Below are 18,485 nucleotides of genomic sequence, written 5' to 3'. Positions count from 1 at the left end.
ACCTCTCTCTCCTCTCTCCACCTCTCTCATTGAGGGATATCGGCGAGGGAATACTTGCTCTTATGAATATGCCGCCTTGGGGCTTCTGTCAGCACTCTCTCCATCTTTCTCTCTCTCTCTCTCCCCCCTTCTGTCTCCTTCCTTTATTTGTTCTTTCGTTCTTTGTTTCTGTCTGAGTCTTTCTCTTCGCCTCACTTCCTCCTCCAGGCTCATCATGAAACTGAGGCCGACTACCCGGGGCTGGACAGGGGCCAGCATCACTGCACAGTCTGGGGATCCCTTCACTCCTCCTTGTTTTGAACTGATACATTTTCAGACAGCACTAAACGGTTTACCACGAATAGACTGTAAACCGCCAGGCAACACCTAGGCTATGTCCTTAAGGTGCGGTAGCAAGCTCAGCACAAGGATGGTTATTTAAGACATGGTGTTTTATCTCGGGTTGCTTGTGAATAAGGTGATGCAGTTATTGCCTAGCACTAAGACCAAGCTGTCTTTGGGCATTATTCTGTGGAACTAAATAATAGAATCATCTTGAGTGTGCTTGCCTTGGTTCCCTGCCATAAGAGCATGTAGCTAGGCTGATGGTAACCTGTTCATTTTCTGTAAATTCTAACCTAGCTGTCTGATCAGTTGATGACATCAGATTAATGTTTACCATAACAGAAACCCAAAATAGTTGGCATCAATAATAACCTAACATCAGACACCCTTCTCACTCACCCACAAAAGTTCATCATAAACACATCGAATGTCAGTAAGGTTAGACAAAAATTTTTCCTTTAAACACTCTTTGAAATGTCCACCGAGTGCTCCAGCGTGGACAGTTGCATGGCAGTGATTCCCATTCTGCGGTTGTCCAATGAAATCGACAGCAGTCATCAAACAGAACGTTACATATTCATGTATCCTGTCTTAGACAAACAGTCCAATGTCGGAGTACTTGCACTCACCCCTCAATGCCCTTCTGTGTTCCCTCATTTCCTCCTGCAGGACCAGTTCGAGAACCTCGACAAGCACACACAATGGGGCATCGACTTCCTGGAGCGCTATGCAAAGTTTGTGAAGGAGAGGCTGGAAATTGAGCAGACCTATGCAAAGCAGCTGCGGTGAGATATCTAATGATAATCCCTCAGAATGAGCATGCTGGCTGGCTTTCACTCACACGCTCATCTCATGGTTGAATAATTACTGATGGAACCGAAACTATGGACTCAAGGCCTTTTAATTCATCCAGCTTCACAGGCAGTCCAGTTGGTTGACCGATGGGGAGAAAAATACCTTCATTAAATATTTATTGTTGCAAATGTATGTTAAATTAATATTAGTGTCAGATAGTTGTGCCAGCAGGACTTTCCCCATAATGGGGGGAAAATCAGGAACTTGGGTTAGTTTTAAGGGAAATTAAATTATTCCAGTATGATAAATGCATGGTCAGATTACAATGCTTTTTATTATATCATGTAATTTTTAAGTCTTACTAAGCAATTTTGTATGGCAATTATGAGGAATAATAATGCTCCATAATAATGAATTTCTCAGCGTATAATTGGTGTCATTTTTACATATCATGTAGTCACAATGCTTTGCCTAAAGCTTTGCAGCGTAATCCATAATATTGATTCACTTGATCGCATGCTCTAATGCCATAATACCTCAGTGTAATAGGTCTCAAATCACTGACACCCTATTGAGTGTCTTTCCTTGGAGGAAGTAAGTGGTGATTTTTGATAAAATATCAAAAAGTAGAATTAAACACACGAGGTACGAGTCAAAGAGCAGTTGTGGCCTATCTCCCCCCCCCCCCCCCACTCTCTCTCTCCTCCTTTTTCTCTTCTTCAAGGAAGCCAGGCCTCCCTACATTCCCTCTGGACATTCCACTGTTGCCAGGATACAGCATTGTAGTCCCTCCTTAATGCTTGTAATCTCTGATGCTTGTGTTGTGGCACCATGTATTTGTTGTACCTGACAGCAAAGGTGTCAAGTACTCTTCCTGACTAGCAAGCCACCACACCCGACACGAGCTAGACCCTAACACAGGCTAGGGTCATGGGGGGGGGGGGGGGCAGCAATGATATTTGGCAGAGTTATGTGTCTAGGAGCATTTGCATTCTCAGAAGAACCACTGTGACTAATCACATGCAGATGAGCATTAAGTTGTCTCTGCTGTGGATTTGGACTTCATCAGAAGTCCATCGTAGTGGAAAGGCAAAGATCATGTCCAGTGATGGTCCTAATTATTCATTATTAGTTGTTTCTTTCACATTTGAATTATTCTGTCTTCAGAATCAAACCAGTATGCCGTGTTGTTATTGAACACGTAGTATAGCTATATATATTATCATAGCATAATAAGAAACTCTGATTCTGCACAGGTTCCATTGTAGTACACTAATCAGGAGTGTGGTAATCATATGTCAGCTTGGTAGAGGGAAGTGTTCAGTCTGACCTGCTTTTGAGAGGAACTGGAAGAACCACATTTAAGGGAAGTGGTAAGCATCATTAGCCCCACTTGCTGGGCATCTGGGTGGGGGAGGAGATCTCATTTAGTCCCCACACTCCAACCCCCATCACATCCCTCAGGAGCTGAAAAAGCTTAAACACAGAAAAGCTGCTTCTCTCAAGATCTCATTTATCAGAGAACCACCCCTCTCACTCTGCATATCCAGTGGTTTTGAGGAAGAACTGGGGCAAAGGGAAGGGAAATTAACATGTTGGGTTTTCCTCCTGTTTTTGACCTAGTTTAGCTCTCTGATATGTAAACTACGCAGAGTATTTAGTTTGTCTTTTCTGCCCATGTATATAATATAAAAAGCTTTTGATAGTCAGAAATGAAATGTTTGAACCAGTTCATCTCATGGGTGTGTACCTTGTTTAACAGGAATCTGGTGAAGAAATACTGCCCAAAGCGTTCCAAAGACGAAGAGCCCAGGTGAGTTAAACTCAACACTGTTGAGTGCACTGTTTTGCACCGTGATTATTTTTTGCCCCGTTTCTGCTGTTTCAAACATATTGCATATACAAATGCTGAAACACACACTCATTTGTCCTGGAACATAAGCAGCAAGTTTAAATCATAACATCATTCTCTCTCTCTCACTCACACACACACACACACACACACACACACACACACACACACACTCTAGCCAAATAGTTAAGCCCACCACATAAAACTGAATGTGTCCAAGTGCATCCATTATTTTTGACCGGGTTTTCTGTATAAATCTTGAACACTTCTGTATTTAAATAAAGTTTCTAAAGGTAAATATATGAATTTGAATTTTCTTAAAGTTCTAGGTAGAGGCCCCCTTACAGACTCCAGACTGATATAACTACAGTATAGTAGTGTCACTAGTGTGCATGTATGTTTTGGCTATTTGTTTGGACAATAGGAAAAGGGAAGTGACCCCTTTTTCAGTTTTAGTTTTGCAACAGGATTATGGGAAGGTTATTTGCTTTGTTTTGACACAGAAAAATGGGCAATGCACTGTTATCAGATTTCAGACATTCGTATAAAAAAAAAGGTCCATTCACTTTTAATTAGTCAGTCCTTTTTAAAATTTATTTACAGCACCCCTGAACTTAAACATTACAAGTGTCTCTTTCTGGCCAAACTGTACACAGACCCACGGAGGCCTCCCATACCTAGCACATTTCATCCTGTGTTCTGCTGAAGTGCGTCTTCTGAGAGGGGTGAGGTGTTGGAGAGGAGACACTTTTAATGAAATGCTGTTCATCTCATTCAGTCATTACATCAGAGGGTCAGAACATTCTCTTGCCCGCATGAAACAGCAGGGCAGCTGTGTGTGGGGGTAGATTTTTAATAAAGTGAGTAGGTCAGCCTTGTCTGTCTGGCAGTCGGTCAATACAAACAGTTTTTAGTCCTCCCAAGCACATATAACAAACTAAGCTGTTTCTATATGTGTCTCTGTGTCTGTATTTAAGTGTAGTGCCTAAAGGTGCCTAATCATCCAGTGATTGGTGATTCACACTAGTTTCTGAAGCTGTTGTGTATGAATGAATACTGTTGTGTATGAGTCAGTAGTTCTGTTCCTCTACAAAATGCTCTATTTAAGTGTAATGTATATTTTAATGACACTATGTTCAAAGTGACGATTGACCGCACAAGAGTTTGCTTCTGTTCCACAGGTTTACATCTTGCCTGTCATTCTACTCCATACTGAACGAGCTGAATGACTATGCGGGTCAGCGAGAGGTCGTTGCCGAGGAGATGGGCCACAGGGTGTACGGTGAGCTGATGAGATACTCGCAGGACCTGAAGGCAGAGAGGAAACACGTGAGCACCTGCATCTCACAGCACGACTGCATGAACCACCTACACTCAGGCCTCTTTACCCTGGTTTTAAGCATGTGTGTGTTGGGCTCCACAGCACCTACAGGAGGGAAGGAAAGCCCAGCAGTATCTGGATCAGTGCTGGAAACAAATGGACAATGTGAGTGCTTGTTAGATTGTGTGTGTCTTGGCTGCAGTGGCTGAGTGTGTGTACGGGTGACCCATCAGCAGAGTTTCCCCCAGCTGCGACATGGTCTCTTTCTCTCTCATTCAAATATCCGCATGCGTGCGTGGGAAAGATTGGGGGGGGGGGGTAGGTTGGCGGTGGGGTTGGGGCAGAAGGGAACAGGGGAAGGCTTTTGGCATAAATTCATGTACACTACCTACACACACACACAGTACACTATACACAGCAAAGCAGCCGGTATGTGCTGTAAACCTTGAAACAGAATTGTTTTTACAGCTTTCTGGTTAGTGCGAGTGCTAGCCAGCAACAGCTGAATCTCACATTGACAGTGGCCATTCTGTAATGCCTTAGGTATTCTTCTGTCTTGCACTGTCATAAAATTAAACACAGATGTTCTGACAAACTCTAAAGAACAGTCTTCATTACCACTTTCTCTCTTTCACCCTGCTGATTGTTTTGGGTTTTCTTTTTTTTGGGGGGGGGGGGGGGGGGTCTTCAAAGCTGCTTTGCTGGATTCTGATTCTCTTCCTGTGTGACTGGCAGAGCAAGAAGAGGTTTGAGCGCGAGTGCAGAGAAGCAGAGAAATCCCAGATCGTTTTTGAGAAGTTAGACAACGACATCAACGCCACAAAGTCAGAGGTGGAAAAGGTAGGAAAGTAGCTGGCAGTGTTTCACTCACACTGGGTGTATTGCTGATCACATCATGTTTCAAAATGAATCATGGACACTGCATGAATTAGTGTTCCTAACTCATGGTTAGGAACCCTAACGCTGAGTTTTCATTGGAATTTTTTTTGTAACATTCTGTATATTTTACTGCTAAAAGCATTTTTCAGTTTTCCGTTTTAGTTTTCAGTCTAGTTATCCATTTTCGTTCAGATTTGATGGAATTTGCTGTTTGTTCCACCACTAAAGGAAAATCCTGCTCTCTGTTGTATAAGGCCAAGTCCCAGCTATATTTGAGAACCCACATGGCAGACGAGAGTAAGAATGAGTATGCTGCCCAGCTGCAGAATTTCAATGGAGAGCAGTGGAAGCACTTCAACGTGGCCATCCCGCAGATCTTCAAGGTGAGTCTTCACTGGATTCATTTCTAAGATGAGATTAGGCACAAAAAATAAGTCTGAAGTCCACCTGTCCCAGCTTGTTCAGAATTGATGCAGCAGTGTTCTGCAGGTGCTACAGACAAAAGGTACTGCTTTGTGTAATATATAATCTGTGGTGGTTTGTTTTGTGTGTAGAATCTCCAGGATATGGATGAGCGCCGGACAGTGAAACTGGGTGAGACATACCGGAGCTTTGCGGAGGTGGAGAGGAAAGTCATCCCCATCATTTCCAAGTGCCTGGAGGGCATGGTGACAGCCGCCAAGAACGTGGATGAGCGCAGGGTATGAACACACACGGGCATCCCTCCAGGGCATGCTCAGACCTATACTAGTCGCATAATTGAGGGTTAAAATACAAACTAAAGAAACAGCTCCTTAGTGACACAGCAAGACATTCATTGCCATATTGATGGAACAAGTCTTACTCTGGACTCTACCTGTCTCACTATTAACTGTCCCTACACTGTGACAAATTGGGAAACGTATTGCTCAGTCTTTGGGCCCCAGGCAATGCAGCCTTTAGTATTGAGAAGGCGAGTATCTTGGGGCAGGGGGTCTGCAGTCTGTGTTTGGGTTCTCAGTCTCATCCATCACTATTTACCACATGACGTGTGCTCTCCTGAGTTATATTATGTATTGCTTATAGCAGCCCATAATTCAGCACTTTCTGTGTTTTCAAGCAGCACTGTGAACGTCCTCTAATGTTTTCATGGTGTCCCTCTCCTGCAGGACTCTGCGCTCGTGGTAGAGTCGTTTAAGTCTGGCTTCGAGCCCCCAGGTGACTTTCCCTTCGAAGACTTCAGCCAGAACATCCAGCGCACGGGATCGGACGGCACCATCGGAACCCCTAAAAACGACACAGGCAAACCTGACCCTAAACACACGATTGGAAAGGCTAAGAACAAACTGTGGCTGTTTGGGAAAAAACCAAAGGTAAGGGCCATTGCAGATTATAGGAGCCACATGGTTTTACACCAGCACACAGTCCTACACACATGCTAAAACCCTCCATGTTCCCTATTTGCATACAAACTCTCAAATTGCTCTATTGCACTGTAAATATTGTTGGGTATTTTCTGCCCCCTGTACTTTGCTGAATTTCTGTGGGGAACGACTGATTTCAGCAGTGTAATAGTTCTAAGTCACCTGCCTTGAGATCAGATTCCATAAGCCAGATCTTACAAGCCAGCAAAGACTTTGGCCTGCCAGTGTTGTAAAACGCTTTCACGTGTTGTTAATCAGTAACCTGCTATTAGTGGTATTATACCTCATGCCACCAACCATTTTACATTCCTCATAGTATGTCTTAAAGTTTGGTTTCTTGTCATTTAGCATGATTTCTGGACTAGTCTTTTTTTGTAATTTGTCATGTCCTTCGACAAATAATTATTTTATTAATGAATAGTTTTGTACTATTTTATTAATGTTTTACTATTTTTAATTTTAGTAACTGATTTTATCTTAATTTTTGCTTCTGTAATTCTGTATTAATACCATGATCATTATCATACATTTATTATATTTTAGTGAAGCATTTAACTAGCTTGCCGCTGGTAAAGCATGGTGGGTGTTTGTTTTTGTTTGTTTGTTGACTTTGATGTTTTGTTGCCCCAGTTACCCCCACCCATTCCTCCTCCACCCCTTCCTAGTTTTGCCTCTGCCCACTTTCAAGTGGAGCGGATAGCTCATTGTCTGAATGAAATCAGAACAGTAAAGTCTAAGATCCCATCTTTCCGGGGTTTGAAGAGAGGGGTAAGAGCTGCCTGTGCTGTTTGTGTGTTGGTTTGCAGTGATTTTTAAATATATATTTTTTTTAATTAAAGAAAAGCTTATTTCTGGAAAAGATTAGCATGATGGCCATTGTTTTGAGCGAATCCCCATCAAATCTGTACTTGGTTCCACTTCTTAGAGTGCTCATCTTCGATCAGCTCTTGCCTGAGGCAGCTGATATCAGATTAGCTCCCTGAAGAGGTGTCATGCTGATTTTCTCCAGGGTTAAAATCAAGGGCTGCAGGTGTTGTGTAGATGTGTGTGAGTGCTTTGTGTTTGGGTGTCATGGTAAAAAGGGGCTGGAAGGCAGTAAAGATTATTATGAGCAGCCCTGAATCACACGCAAGTCCACTTCCCCAACTGTATCCTACTCATACAGACACTGGGGTTGACAAACGTGAGCTTTTTCATAGGCACTTAGTCAGTTGCTAACAACAAAAACACCTTCACGTTGCAAAGCTCAAGCCTTTTGCTTACATTTATCTTCCAAGGATCCGCACCTGATGCCTGCTGCTTAAAGAATAACTGAAGAATAACCAGACTTATGAGTGCAACAGAGGTCTGTAGAATATTTGTGAGTGGACTGCCATCATTGCTCTAACTGGACCCCGTTGTCCTTGCTGCGTTAACCCCATCTCACCTTGGGGGCTGTTTAGAGCATTTTTACTGTGCACAGTCTCCCTTACCCAGCCAAGACCTACTGCTTCAGCACCATTCAGTGCTGTTAGTCGCTGTCTAAAGCCCTCCTTGGAGCTGCAGTATTGACCAACGCTGATGAGCCACTTATGTTGCTGTGTTTTTGTGTGTGTGTTCATGAATGGCGTGGTCTAACCACAACCGCTCAGTGGTCAGTGAAGCTGGTGAGTACGGTACTACAGGGTGGAGTGCAGTAGATGTAGCTGTGCCCGTGGAAGCGAGTAGACTCTAGAGTTGCAGTGGGTTTTGCAGTTTTAGGATCCCTGTCCCTCCCAAAGCCTGAGGATGTAATGAGAGCAAGCATAGCCTCTTCTAAACACGTCTTCATTTGGTTTTGGGTAGAATACATACATATATAAATGAAACAATGAGATACTGTATTTCAATTTGATCTTTGATGCCTGGTTTTACCTTAAAGATATGACTCAACTAAGAGCCTATAGTTTTGTCCTCTGCTTTAAACAGTAAAATAAGCCCATGGAACTCTGGGAAGGACACCTCTTTGACAATCTGTTTTCCCTTGGTAGTGCTCACAGAGACTGTAGCTGCATGCAGGTGTCTAGACACAAGTCCAGGCACGTTAGCAGCTAAGTGCTAAGCTCTATCTTCCCAGGCCCCAAATCTGGAGGATCTCAGCCACCTTCCACCAGAACAGAGACGCAAGAAACTACAGCAAAGGATTGACGAACTCAGCAGAGAACTGCAGAAAGAAATGGACCAAAGGTACAATATTCTAAGTTCTGTAAAATATTTTTATTTTAGACTTTGCATTATTACTATACATTTCATTGCAGATAAAAATGTGAAGTGTTAGTGAGATGAAACTAATGTATGTTCTTGTGGTCAGTGTTATCAAATTTTGCTTATTTTTGTCATGCAGAGATGCACTAAACAAGATGAAGGATGTTTATGAGAAGAACCCACAAATGGGTGATCCAAGCAGTCTCCAGCCCAAGATTTCAGAGACCATATGTAACATGGAGAAGCTGCGCTCCGAGATCCACAAAAATGAGGTAACCTCCCCAGTGAAGTGCCCCATTGTTATGGTCATATAAGGAAATGCATCCCCCAAGGCACAGCTGGAAAACTGAGCTGAGCACTACTGTGCCACAGCACTGTGTGCTAGTGACACCTGGTGGAGAATTTGACACAGTGCATCTGAAATGTTGGGACATGTCTCATGTGCTAATTCCCTCTGTCTTCCTGCCCCATCCGGAAGACATGGCTGTCAGAGGTGGAAGGGAAGCAGGGTTCTCGTGGCGACAGGCGGCCCAGTGGTGACGTGAACCACCATGCACCTCATGGCCGAGAGAGGTGTGCATTCAAATACTCATCTCACAATTGGTGACACCTATAAATTAAGCAACATCATTACTGGTAAATAAATCTGATCTTCATTTAGTAAATGGCTCAGTGTATGAAGCTCTGAAGGCCCATGCTGTCATATATCCAGATCAAAATTGAGAGAAGCTGCTTGGATTCATTGGCCAGCAAATGTCACTGTCTCAATGAGTGACGAGCAGACTTTTTTTTTTTTTTTTTTTACATTTTTAAATTGTTTTTCCCTTTGGTTGTTGTAGTCCTGAAGGTAGCTACACAGACGATCCCAGTCAGGAGCACAGGTCACCCCCACAGCCTGACCCCCACGAGTTTGACGATGAGTTTGAGGATGATGACCCACTTCCTGCCATTGGCCACTGCAAAGCCCTCTATTCTTTTGATGGTACAGAGTTATGTTTCTAACACACCAGCCCCTATTAAGCCCAGTTGTCCTTTACACTGCCCTTATGCAGTGCACATAGGCCCCACAAATCATTACCCCCTTCATGAACATTTTTCTATAGGTCTGCTTCTCCTTTTTTTGTGTGACTTTCTGATGTGTGTGTGTGTGTGTGTGTGTGTGTGTGTGTGTGTGTGTGTTCACAGGCTCTAATGAGGGCACATTGGTGATGAAGGAGGATGAGATGCTTTACGTTATAGAGGAGGATAAGGGTGATGGCTGGACAAGAGTGCGTAAGCAAGGTGGCGAGGAGGGCTATGTGCCCACGTCTTACGTAGAGATCACAATGGAGAAACACAGCAAAGGTGCGGTCACCTACATTTGACACCATCCATGGCATGGTTGCCCACTTATGACATCATGAATCGGAACACCTGCATGTCTGATTGACCCTACGCATCAGCAGCCTGACTACCTGAATCATACTTTGTTCACTGTGTGAGCCCAAGGACAAAAGAGAGACACGCACACAAACATGCACACCCTTGTCTTGACTGCTTTTAGTGTACTTTGACTGTGTGATGTGGTTGTCCTCCAAGAGATGAGATTTGCCCAAGTGGCAGATTGCTTTCTTTTTTAATTTCTTAATTTATCACCTTTTATTTTCATGTGCATCACACTTGATAATTTTTTGCATGTTGTTACTGCAACACAGTTTTAACATAATTTGATACAATTGATAACATTTCTTTGTTATACTTTTGCTGAATAGTAATTTCCAGAATGGTGAGCCTTTTTCCCATTTTGGAGTGATTATCAGCACAGCTGGTTTATGTGTATATTTGCGCTCATATGTTCAGCCACTGCTGTTTTTACCCCAAGCCCCACCACAGGGGAATGCAATAGGACAAAAATAATGTAACTAATGTTTCTCCGCCACTATGCATTTTGAGTAATGAGTTATACCCTTTTGAGGTTTTTACTAAAGTGGCTTTGGATATTCCTGTTTGTGGACATCTTGTTTAAAACCTGCATGGTAGCAGGACTTCTGTGGTGTCCTTGTGGCATAGATGAGTTTTAATAGTGCCCCTCTTCATTTAGAGTTCAGACTTGGGTTTCTAGAAGATGGAGCATAGTGGAACAAGTTAATAAGAATCAAAACATGTGAATTGTGTTGTGTTTTTTTTTTTATATATATATATATATATATATATATATATATATATATATATATATATATATATATATATATATATATATATATATATATATATATATATATATAGTGTGGCCTTTACACCTTGCATGTACACTAGTTTGAGGTGCAGGCACTGTTGTCTTTGGTGCTGAGATGCATTTTTATATAGCCCTCATTCTGGGCATATATATTCAGTATCACAGATCTTCAAATCATTGTATTACAAGTCAGAAGATCTACAGAATATTTTGTACCTCTTTGCACCCCTTGAGTCTGCGTAGGCCCTTGGTCCTTTCTGGCATTGGTGTGTGTGTGTGATGGTGCTCTCTCTCCTCTTTCTGTGGCTACAGGTCCATGAATGGATGAGTGAGGCTCTGTGGTGTTGGTGGAGGGGACATGCTGCTCTGGGTCTATTAGGTAGTGCAAGAGATTTCAGATACTGGAAGAGACAGCAAGAGAGATTAAATAAGTTGGAGTTATTGGGGGCAGGTTGCATGTTTGCATGCTGGCTCTCACTGCCATTAACATCATTCCATTGCAGCATAGGCTTGTGGGATAGGTATAGTAAAGGGAGACATGGGTTAGAGCAGGGCAATAGAATCATAGCGCATGGAGGTAGGAAATCCAAAGAGCCAATCTGAACTAATGCATTCATCCTGAAACCTTGCCTGGCACTAACATTCCACCACATTGCACTCCATTCTTGGGTTGTTGTTATGGGAATATTTGCCTGTGCCATGCCATTTTGCTCGCCTTAACATGCATGATCTGAACCTATCGCTCCCTCTCTCAGGGCCGATCAGAAAGGCCTTGTTAGGATGTAACAACTTAGCCTGTACACCCAACCTCTGTGATGTCTGTGTCCTTCATTGAGTATGTTTTCCAATTCCTTGATGTATTCCATGATGCACCCACCATCAGTGCTGTGAATATTTGCCATGCCGCACTGAGCATGAACAAACCAGAGTAGAAGCAGGGCGGGACCACAGTAACCACAGCAACAATCCCCAACACAACAACAAAGTGGCAGTCCTCCTCAGCCTGTACTGGGGATCCAAGGAGCCTGATGCAGTACTGCATTCGACCAGCAGGAGGCGACCATACACAGGTGAACCAAAGTCTGGACCTGTGAGGACCCTCCGCAATCCACTCAGCCCTCCAGTCATCCTTATAACCTTACAGATACTCTGCTGACTTCCAGCTTATGATATGTGAAGAACACACCGAGGGCCTCATAATCACTTCCTAATAGCTGTCCGCATGATCCGAAATGCGCATCCTTCAGTGCATATATTTGTGAATGTGATTCATGCAAATATTAAAAAAGTGTATGCATATGGATATATGTATACATGTGTATATACCTAGTTAGTTTTTATTGCCAAACTGTAAGTATTAACAACTTTTATTTCATACTGAATGTGTTTTTATCGTCTTTTTATAGGGTTTTTTAACCAGGCGAATGATTTCGCTTTTAAGATTTGTGCCGTTATCGCTTTGTAATCATTGCTTCTTTTGTTTGAACACTATTCTGTATAGGACCCAGGTCTTAACCGATGCACTTTTTTACCCTATTGCATTTGAATTGGAACCTAAATGAGTAGCAGACTCTGGCTGCTTCTTTTTGTATAAATGTATAGTAAGACAGTGGTGACCACTATGTTCTGGGTTGTGTTTGATCAAGAGCACGAGCAAACAAATAAATGCTAAAGTCTCTTTGTCCCATTCTGTCTGTGGGTGTGGGTCATAAGGTATTGTTTGTTTCTGAGCATTCAGACTGTGAAATTTAGGGTGGGGGGTGGGGATTTGTTTGTTTGGGGCGGGGGGGGGGGGGGGGGGGGTTGGTCAATTTGATCGAGCTAGCACAATCTCTATATGCCTCATGTCATTCTCGGCCTCTCAGTTCAAAATGTTTTATTTTTTATGTTCCATACTACTACAGCACACCTGTTATTCACAAAACGCATCAGTGGAGTGGCGTTCAGATTGCCACAAAATATAAATATTAGATGAGAGTTGTTCTTCCAAGAAGCTTTTGGATCATCATCCAAAGATTAAGGAAAAACGGCCCAAGTTGATATACATCTTTCAGCTTTTAAATCACAGTTGAAGCCAATATATTAACACAGTTTGTTCAAACTTGGTAGTAGGTGATGGCTACTGTATGATGTCATCACATCCAGTGTACCTGTCGGTGCTTTCTGTCTCGTGCCTTCTGTGAGCCGCTTGGCAAGTTAGTGGCTGTGTCATATTGGCCAATGTAGACAGTGACTTCAGACTTGGTAGTAGTTGGAGTGGTATTCTTATGGAGTGTTGTAAGATATTCTGTATCTTCTCATTAAATTGTTCTAAGGCAATGTGCAGGTTGTAACTTTTTGCTTCCTTGGATGAATATTTTTAGGTTTTGTTTTTGTTTTTTTTAAATTAACAACAGATACCACTTAAATTGAGTTAAAGTTACACATAAAGGCTATTCCAGAACAAGACTGCTTTCAAAATAAAATTTGAGTTAGACATTTATTTAGACTTTTGTCTATAGCTTTCCTGCAACATTTCACAGAGATATTAAAATTGATTATTTACATGTCAGACATATAAGAATAAAATATATATTACATAGACTACCATTCACATGCTTACCTTAGTAACAATTATTTACACCAATTCTATGTATGCTTTTAATTGTTTCCAGATACACAGCTAACCAATGGCAACCTGCATAATTTCTGATTCTGGACGATTAGCTAGGTAACTGTTCCTGTACATATTCTACACATATTCTCACGTCAGAATACACTTTCAAAACGTGTGCCAGCACAGAACTTTCGTAGTTCTCCTCAGTCCATCCATATGTATTCATCCTCTTCTCCTCTCATCACCTGGCCCTTCAAATAATGAGTTAACCGTTTAATTTCTAATTCTAATGAGTGATGAACCACGTTTGTTACTCTTCTTCATTAAAACATCCTCCTGCTGCTCTCGCTGCATCTTTGTCTCTTTGGGCTACTTCATCTCATTGCACATGCTGGACTGTCTTTGAGGTTCATAGAGCAGGAAGCCCTATTGCGCAAAGCATCCCCTGAAGAGGGTCATTTCCAACTTTTTTGTGTTTGGGCATCTGGATTTAGAGATGCAGTAGTGTCTCTGGGAAGTCCATTGTACAAAACGTCTCTTAAAGGAATTCCTTCTTCCACACATTTTATTACATCACATGGTGATCCTGCAGTTAGAAGGTATGGTTTGTCTTTCTTTTCCTGCTGTGTAGGAGATAAAAATAGCCCAGTTGTTTGTGCACAGCTCTTTGAACTGATCTGGTCCCGCTGGCCTCAGAGTTCTGTATGTTTAACAGGAGGCTCTAGTTTTCTGGACAGCGCAGTCAAAATGAGTTTAAACTTATCATATCGTTCTGTCTGGTTCACAGCAGCTCCTCTGCTGCCCCAAAGCAGGCGGAGCTGGAAGTCTGTCTTCAGGATCTCCAGCATGTCTTCATCGGGATGGAAATCTTTTGGAAAAAAATTAAGGGGGGGCGAGGTTAGATGAATATGAAAACGTGATTAGAGTGATAACGTGCACACAGAAAGGTCTTTCGTGGTGGCTGAAGACTAGAGAAGAAGTAAAACTAGTATATATTGGTTTGGATACCTTGCAGGATGCATTGTGCATTGTATGAGTAGTTGTCAGCGTTGCGTGCAACAGCACGGGCCTCCTCTAGGTGGCGCAGCATAATCTCACAGCCCTGGTCGTTGCATTCCCAGAGCTCCATGCCATCAAAGGCGACTGCAGGTCTTTCCATCAGGGTGAGGAGAGGCATGAGCAGGGGGATGGTGGCACTGCTCAGCGGAACCTTGGCTGGAGAGAGCAGGAGAGCTGCTAGTTTACTGGCACTCGGTAAAAGCCGTCAATCATTCCCACCAACGTAATTTCTTAAAAGAAATGCTTGAGAAGTAGACGTCCAAGAACTGATAGGATTTTCAGACACCCTGTAACTTTAAAACCTTTGACATACAATCTAACCCACTTTAAAGTAAGCTAATGTTTGGCAATAACACTGTTGTAGGAATGTGATGGAGTTCTACAAAAGATATTCCGAAACTTACCACTTCCTTCATAGAGGCCATTATAGAACGGTTTGAGGGATTTCTCATAAATAATGGCAGTCTGCGTATATTTTCTGCGTAAGGTGGTCCATGTCTGATCCAGTCTTGTGATCTGTACAAATATCAGAGAGACTTATTTCCCAGTATTGCCACACAACAGGCATCTATTTGAATCTGTCGGTTTCTAGCTAGCCTCATGCCTGGGTGCCCAGTGAGGTAGCGGGGCACTGCTGGTGGGCACTACCTGAGGCATGTCCAGTGCTTTCATTAGGGAGGAGAAGGCATAAAGGTCTCCCATGGAGTCTTTCAATTCCACAGCAACCAGAATGATCCGGTTTAGCGTGGCCGCTCTTTCCTCCAGGCTTCCTGTACACCCCAGGATGTCCACGGCAACACCAATCGCCATGCTGTTATGCCTGTGTTTAATAAAGATAATGAAATATTTGTAAGCTATATGAAATTGTATCTATATTGCTACTAATAATTTAGGATTTCTATCTTCTAATCCCAAAATAATAAAATCGTACCACTATCCATACAAATATACTGTTAAATAATATTTTAAAATTAGTTTAATAATGGTTAATATTTAGGTCATACCCACAAAGTCATTAATAAGCAGTATTATATATTAATAAAATTGAGAACAATGACCTGTGCATTACTAGAACATAAGGCCACCCTTACAAAAAGTATATACAAGGGCTGTAGTGGCCTGTTGACCTGTGAACAATGGTTTTGTAATGGCTTTAGTAATCCCAAATGTTAATTTCTGACTAACTGGACTTCCTGTTGGTGGTTAAATGTGTAGTGACTTTTATTAAAAATTGATAAAGCTAACATGTATAATTATGACTAATGTAGAAGACAGTAAGATACCAACAAGATCTGTAGTTTAGAATAGATGAATGTCAACCAACAGATCACAGTTATGTATGTCACCCTTATGTATGTATTATAAGTGCTTATTCATGATTTTTAAAGTGAATACAATCTAAAAAAAACAATTAATAAAGTTTTTTAACATTAATAAACCCTTACCCTTAAGGGTAGCCTTATTGTAAAGTGATACTGTAACGTGTTAATGAATCGCAGATCTCACCTAACAATATTGCGTCTTTGAAAACTTGCCAAGGTTCTTTCTCATTTTGAGTAAATTGAAGGTGACAAAGTGATCATGTGATGTACACTAGCCTCTACAATGTATCATCAGTGTATGATCATTAGCAGAACATAGTGATTACCTTTCCATAAGGTCCTGACGGAGTTGCTTCCCATGTGGAAGTGTCACTAGTTCCAGCCCAGAGGTCACACCCATCTGACCTTTCATCTCTTCCAAAACATTCAGTATCCTAGCAACCTAAATATGCATACACTTAGCACTGCATAGTCATGGAGCCAGAATGTTCAGGGGAAAAATCTTAACATTGGTAAATTTGCGTTCAAAGAACCAGTGGCTTTCATTGTGTTGATGTTATTATGGGGTAGTTCCTGGGGCAGATTTAGTCCAATGGTCGATTATAAATAGCCTCTTTAATCTAATTTACACATAACCAGACACATCCTGCCTTTCTTTCACCTTAAAGAGCACAGCAAACAGATGTAATTGTATCTGAAAATGGGACACTATTTGGGCTTCTAGATGAAACTTCACATTTTGCATTTAGCCCTATTGTCTGATGCAGCCAATAACATGGACTCTTCCCTATTCGGGACTGCACCAGGCTGCCAAGAAGAACTAGTTTCTACCTTGGTGTCTGAATAAGCACAAGAGTCATGTGGAGATGCTAATTATGGACCTGTCACTACAGATTGCAGTCAGGCTAAGGGTGTGGATGGCTGGTTTATCCTATGCTGTTTCATTAGTATTCCCATGGATAGCCAAGTGGGTTACATTTTAAAAGCTGATCCAAATGTTTTTACTGTAAAAATATGTTTGGGTTTTTTTGTGCGCGCTGCTGTCTGGTATTCTTACCTCACAATCTGCTAGCAGGATGTGCTTGGCGATGCTCTTAGGGTCCTGACTGACCAGCAGTTGTTTGGCTCTCTTCAGCACAGACATCTCTAGTGGCTTATTCTCTGTTGGCAGAAGCCTGAACTCAACGTCCCCAGGCCTGAACGCAGACACTGTCTCAAACAGGGGCCTCTGAAAACCGTGAACCTTCATGGCATCTATTCTGGACACCTTTCGGGCCACTTGGCTGTGCTCTTCCTCCAGCTCTTCATCTTCCTCCTCACTACTGTCCTCCAGGGCCTTGATAGCATGATGGTAGGAACTGCGGTCCAGCTTCACGCTCCCATCACTCCTCGTCTTCTCCATCTTCAGCCTCTGCACATAGCCATTGGCGTTAGCCTGCAGGCTGCTGCTTGACTCCCACTGGGCAGGGCTGCAGGGGCTCAGCTCAAAGTAGCCCAGCTCTGGGCTAGCCGGGCTGACCGCTTGTTGCTGGGGAGGAGTAGACCACTGTTTCTGGGGATTGGCTGGAGGGGCGAGGGGCTGCAGGCGCGGTGAGCGGGGGAGCCTTGTGGATGGTACTTTGCTGGGTTTAGGGGGTGGTTTGGGGAAGAGCTGACTGTCAGAGCCCCGGATGGCCTCGCCAGCCTGGCTCTCAAAGGCCATCCTGCGAGCCACTGTAGGGCTAAGAGCTGGCTCGCTGCCTGTCCTGAACACAGGGGACTTGGGGCACGACTGGTGCTCCATATGGTGGGTCTGGACCTGGGGCTTGGAGCCTGGAAGCAGGAGAGGACACATTAATTATTAATCTATTTACATATTCATTATCATCACTGACAGCCCTTTACAGATGAGCTGCACTGAGTGCGAGGAGAAAGATTCAAAGACTCTGACTGTTTGCAGTGTGCTGAAAGCAGCTAAAATAGACCAGGAAAACTGCAGTTCCAGGCTTCAATGAATAATACCAAGCTACAAATTGCTGTCAGTTGGAATGACACGGGCACAAAATGATTCTTTTGCTTGCCTCTCCATTCTAATTCACGCTGCATAAGTTTCCTTTACAAAGCCATGATTTAGCATTCCAATTCCATGTCTCAGTTCACACACTCTCACATTCTAGTCCACTGAAGCTTGGTGTCAAAGGCAGGACGCCACATTGACTTTGAAAAGAACTTTTGCCGCAGCGCTGAGTGAATGTGCGAGGAGGAAAATGAGCGGTTTTCCAGGCTGTCAGAAGAGCAGGGCATCAGTGGGGAGGCATGACAGCGCATCAGGAGGGATGAAAGCGGACAGGAGCATGCTCACCGAGCGGAAGAAAGCTCTCAGACTGATGGGTCTTCAGTGGCCGTCTCCTGTCCTGAACGTGGTTCAGACACGCTGGCTGACTCCCGCACTTGTCTTTGGTGCTGTGAAGGACAGAGATGGGTCAGTTTGTCTCAGTGTGCCTGAGAAGAGAAATC

The 18,485-nt window shown here is 43.0% G+C and overlaps 2 protein-coding genes across 12 annotated transcripts in view; one reads left to right on the top strand and one right to left on the bottom strand.

Moving 5' to 3' along the window:
• Nucleotides 1–12,699, top strand: part of fnbp1l (formin binding protein 1-like) — a 29,528-nt gene extending 16,829 nt beyond the window's left edge. The window contains exons 2-16 of one of the 4 annotated variants that reach the window (XM_081707974.1): nucleotides 994–1,109; nucleotides 2,882–2,932; nucleotides 4,153–4,300; nucleotides 4,395–4,457; nucleotides 5,028–5,132; nucleotides 5,426–5,554; nucleotides 5,726–5,872; nucleotides 6,320–6,523; nucleotides 7,205–7,342; nucleotides 8,670–8,779; nucleotides 8,937–9,069; nucleotides 9,276–9,370; nucleotides 9,637–9,779; nucleotides 9,983–10,141; nucleotides 11,896–12,699. In XM_081707974.1, coding sequence (XP_081564100.1) covers nucleotides 994–1,109; nucleotides 2,882–2,932; nucleotides 4,153–4,300; nucleotides 4,395–4,457; nucleotides 5,028–5,132; nucleotides 5,426–5,554; nucleotides 5,726–5,872; nucleotides 6,320–6,523; nucleotides 7,205–7,342; nucleotides 8,670–8,779; nucleotides 8,937–9,069; nucleotides 9,276–9,370; nucleotides 9,637–9,779; nucleotides 9,983–10,141; nucleotides 11,896–11,903 — 1,749 coding nt within the window. In that variant the 3' untranslated portion in view covers nucleotides 11,904–12,699. Of the gene's footprint in view, nucleotides 1–993; nucleotides 1,110–2,881; nucleotides 2,933–4,152; nucleotides 4,301–4,394; nucleotides 4,458–5,027; nucleotides 5,133–5,425; nucleotides 5,555–5,725; nucleotides 5,873–6,319; nucleotides 6,524–7,204; nucleotides 7,343–8,669; nucleotides 8,780–8,936; nucleotides 9,070–9,275; nucleotides 9,371–9,636; nucleotides 9,780–9,982 lie in introns of all 4 variants that reach the window. The other 3 variants (XM_027001426.3, XM_027001425.3, XM_027001427.3) reach the window with 3 other exon arrangements.
• Nucleotides 12,700–13,461: 762 nt separating this feature from the next.
• Nucleotides 13,462–18,485, bottom strand: part of bcar3 (BCAR3 adaptor protein, NSP family member) — a 52,096-nt gene continuing 47,072 nt past the window's right edge. For all 8 annotated transcript variants that reach the window (XM_081707968.1, XM_081707971.1, XM_081707969.1 and 5 more), the window contains 7 exons: nucleotides 18,331–18,431; nucleotides 17,047–17,801; nucleotides 16,316–16,431; nucleotides 15,316–15,487; nucleotides 15,072–15,183; nucleotides 14,617–14,823; nucleotides 13,462–14,476 (listed from right to left, as the gene is read on the bottom strand). In XM_081707968.1, coding sequence (XP_081564094.1) covers nucleotides 14,301–14,476; nucleotides 14,617–14,823; nucleotides 15,072–15,183; nucleotides 15,316–15,487; nucleotides 16,316–16,431; nucleotides 17,047–17,801; nucleotides 18,331–18,431 — 1,639 coding nt within the window. In that variant the 3' untranslated portion in view covers nucleotides 13,462–14,300. The remainder of the gene's footprint in view (nucleotides 14,477–14,616; nucleotides 14,824–15,071; nucleotides 15,184–15,315; nucleotides 15,488–16,315; nucleotides 16,432–17,046; nucleotides 17,802–18,330; nucleotides 18,432–18,485) is intronic.

This window comes from Electrophorus electricus, chromosome 25 (genome assembly GCF_041902795.1).
Source record: "Electrophorus electricus isolate QZ-2024a chromosome 25, ASM4190279v1, whole genome shotgun sequence".
Taxonomy (NCBI): domain Eukaryota; kingdom Metazoa; phylum Chordata; class Actinopteri; order Gymnotiformes; family Gymnotidae; genus Electrophorus; species Electrophorus electricus.
Note: the sequence above shows the minus strand (reverse complement) of the source record. Positions and strands in the feature narration are given on the sequence as shown.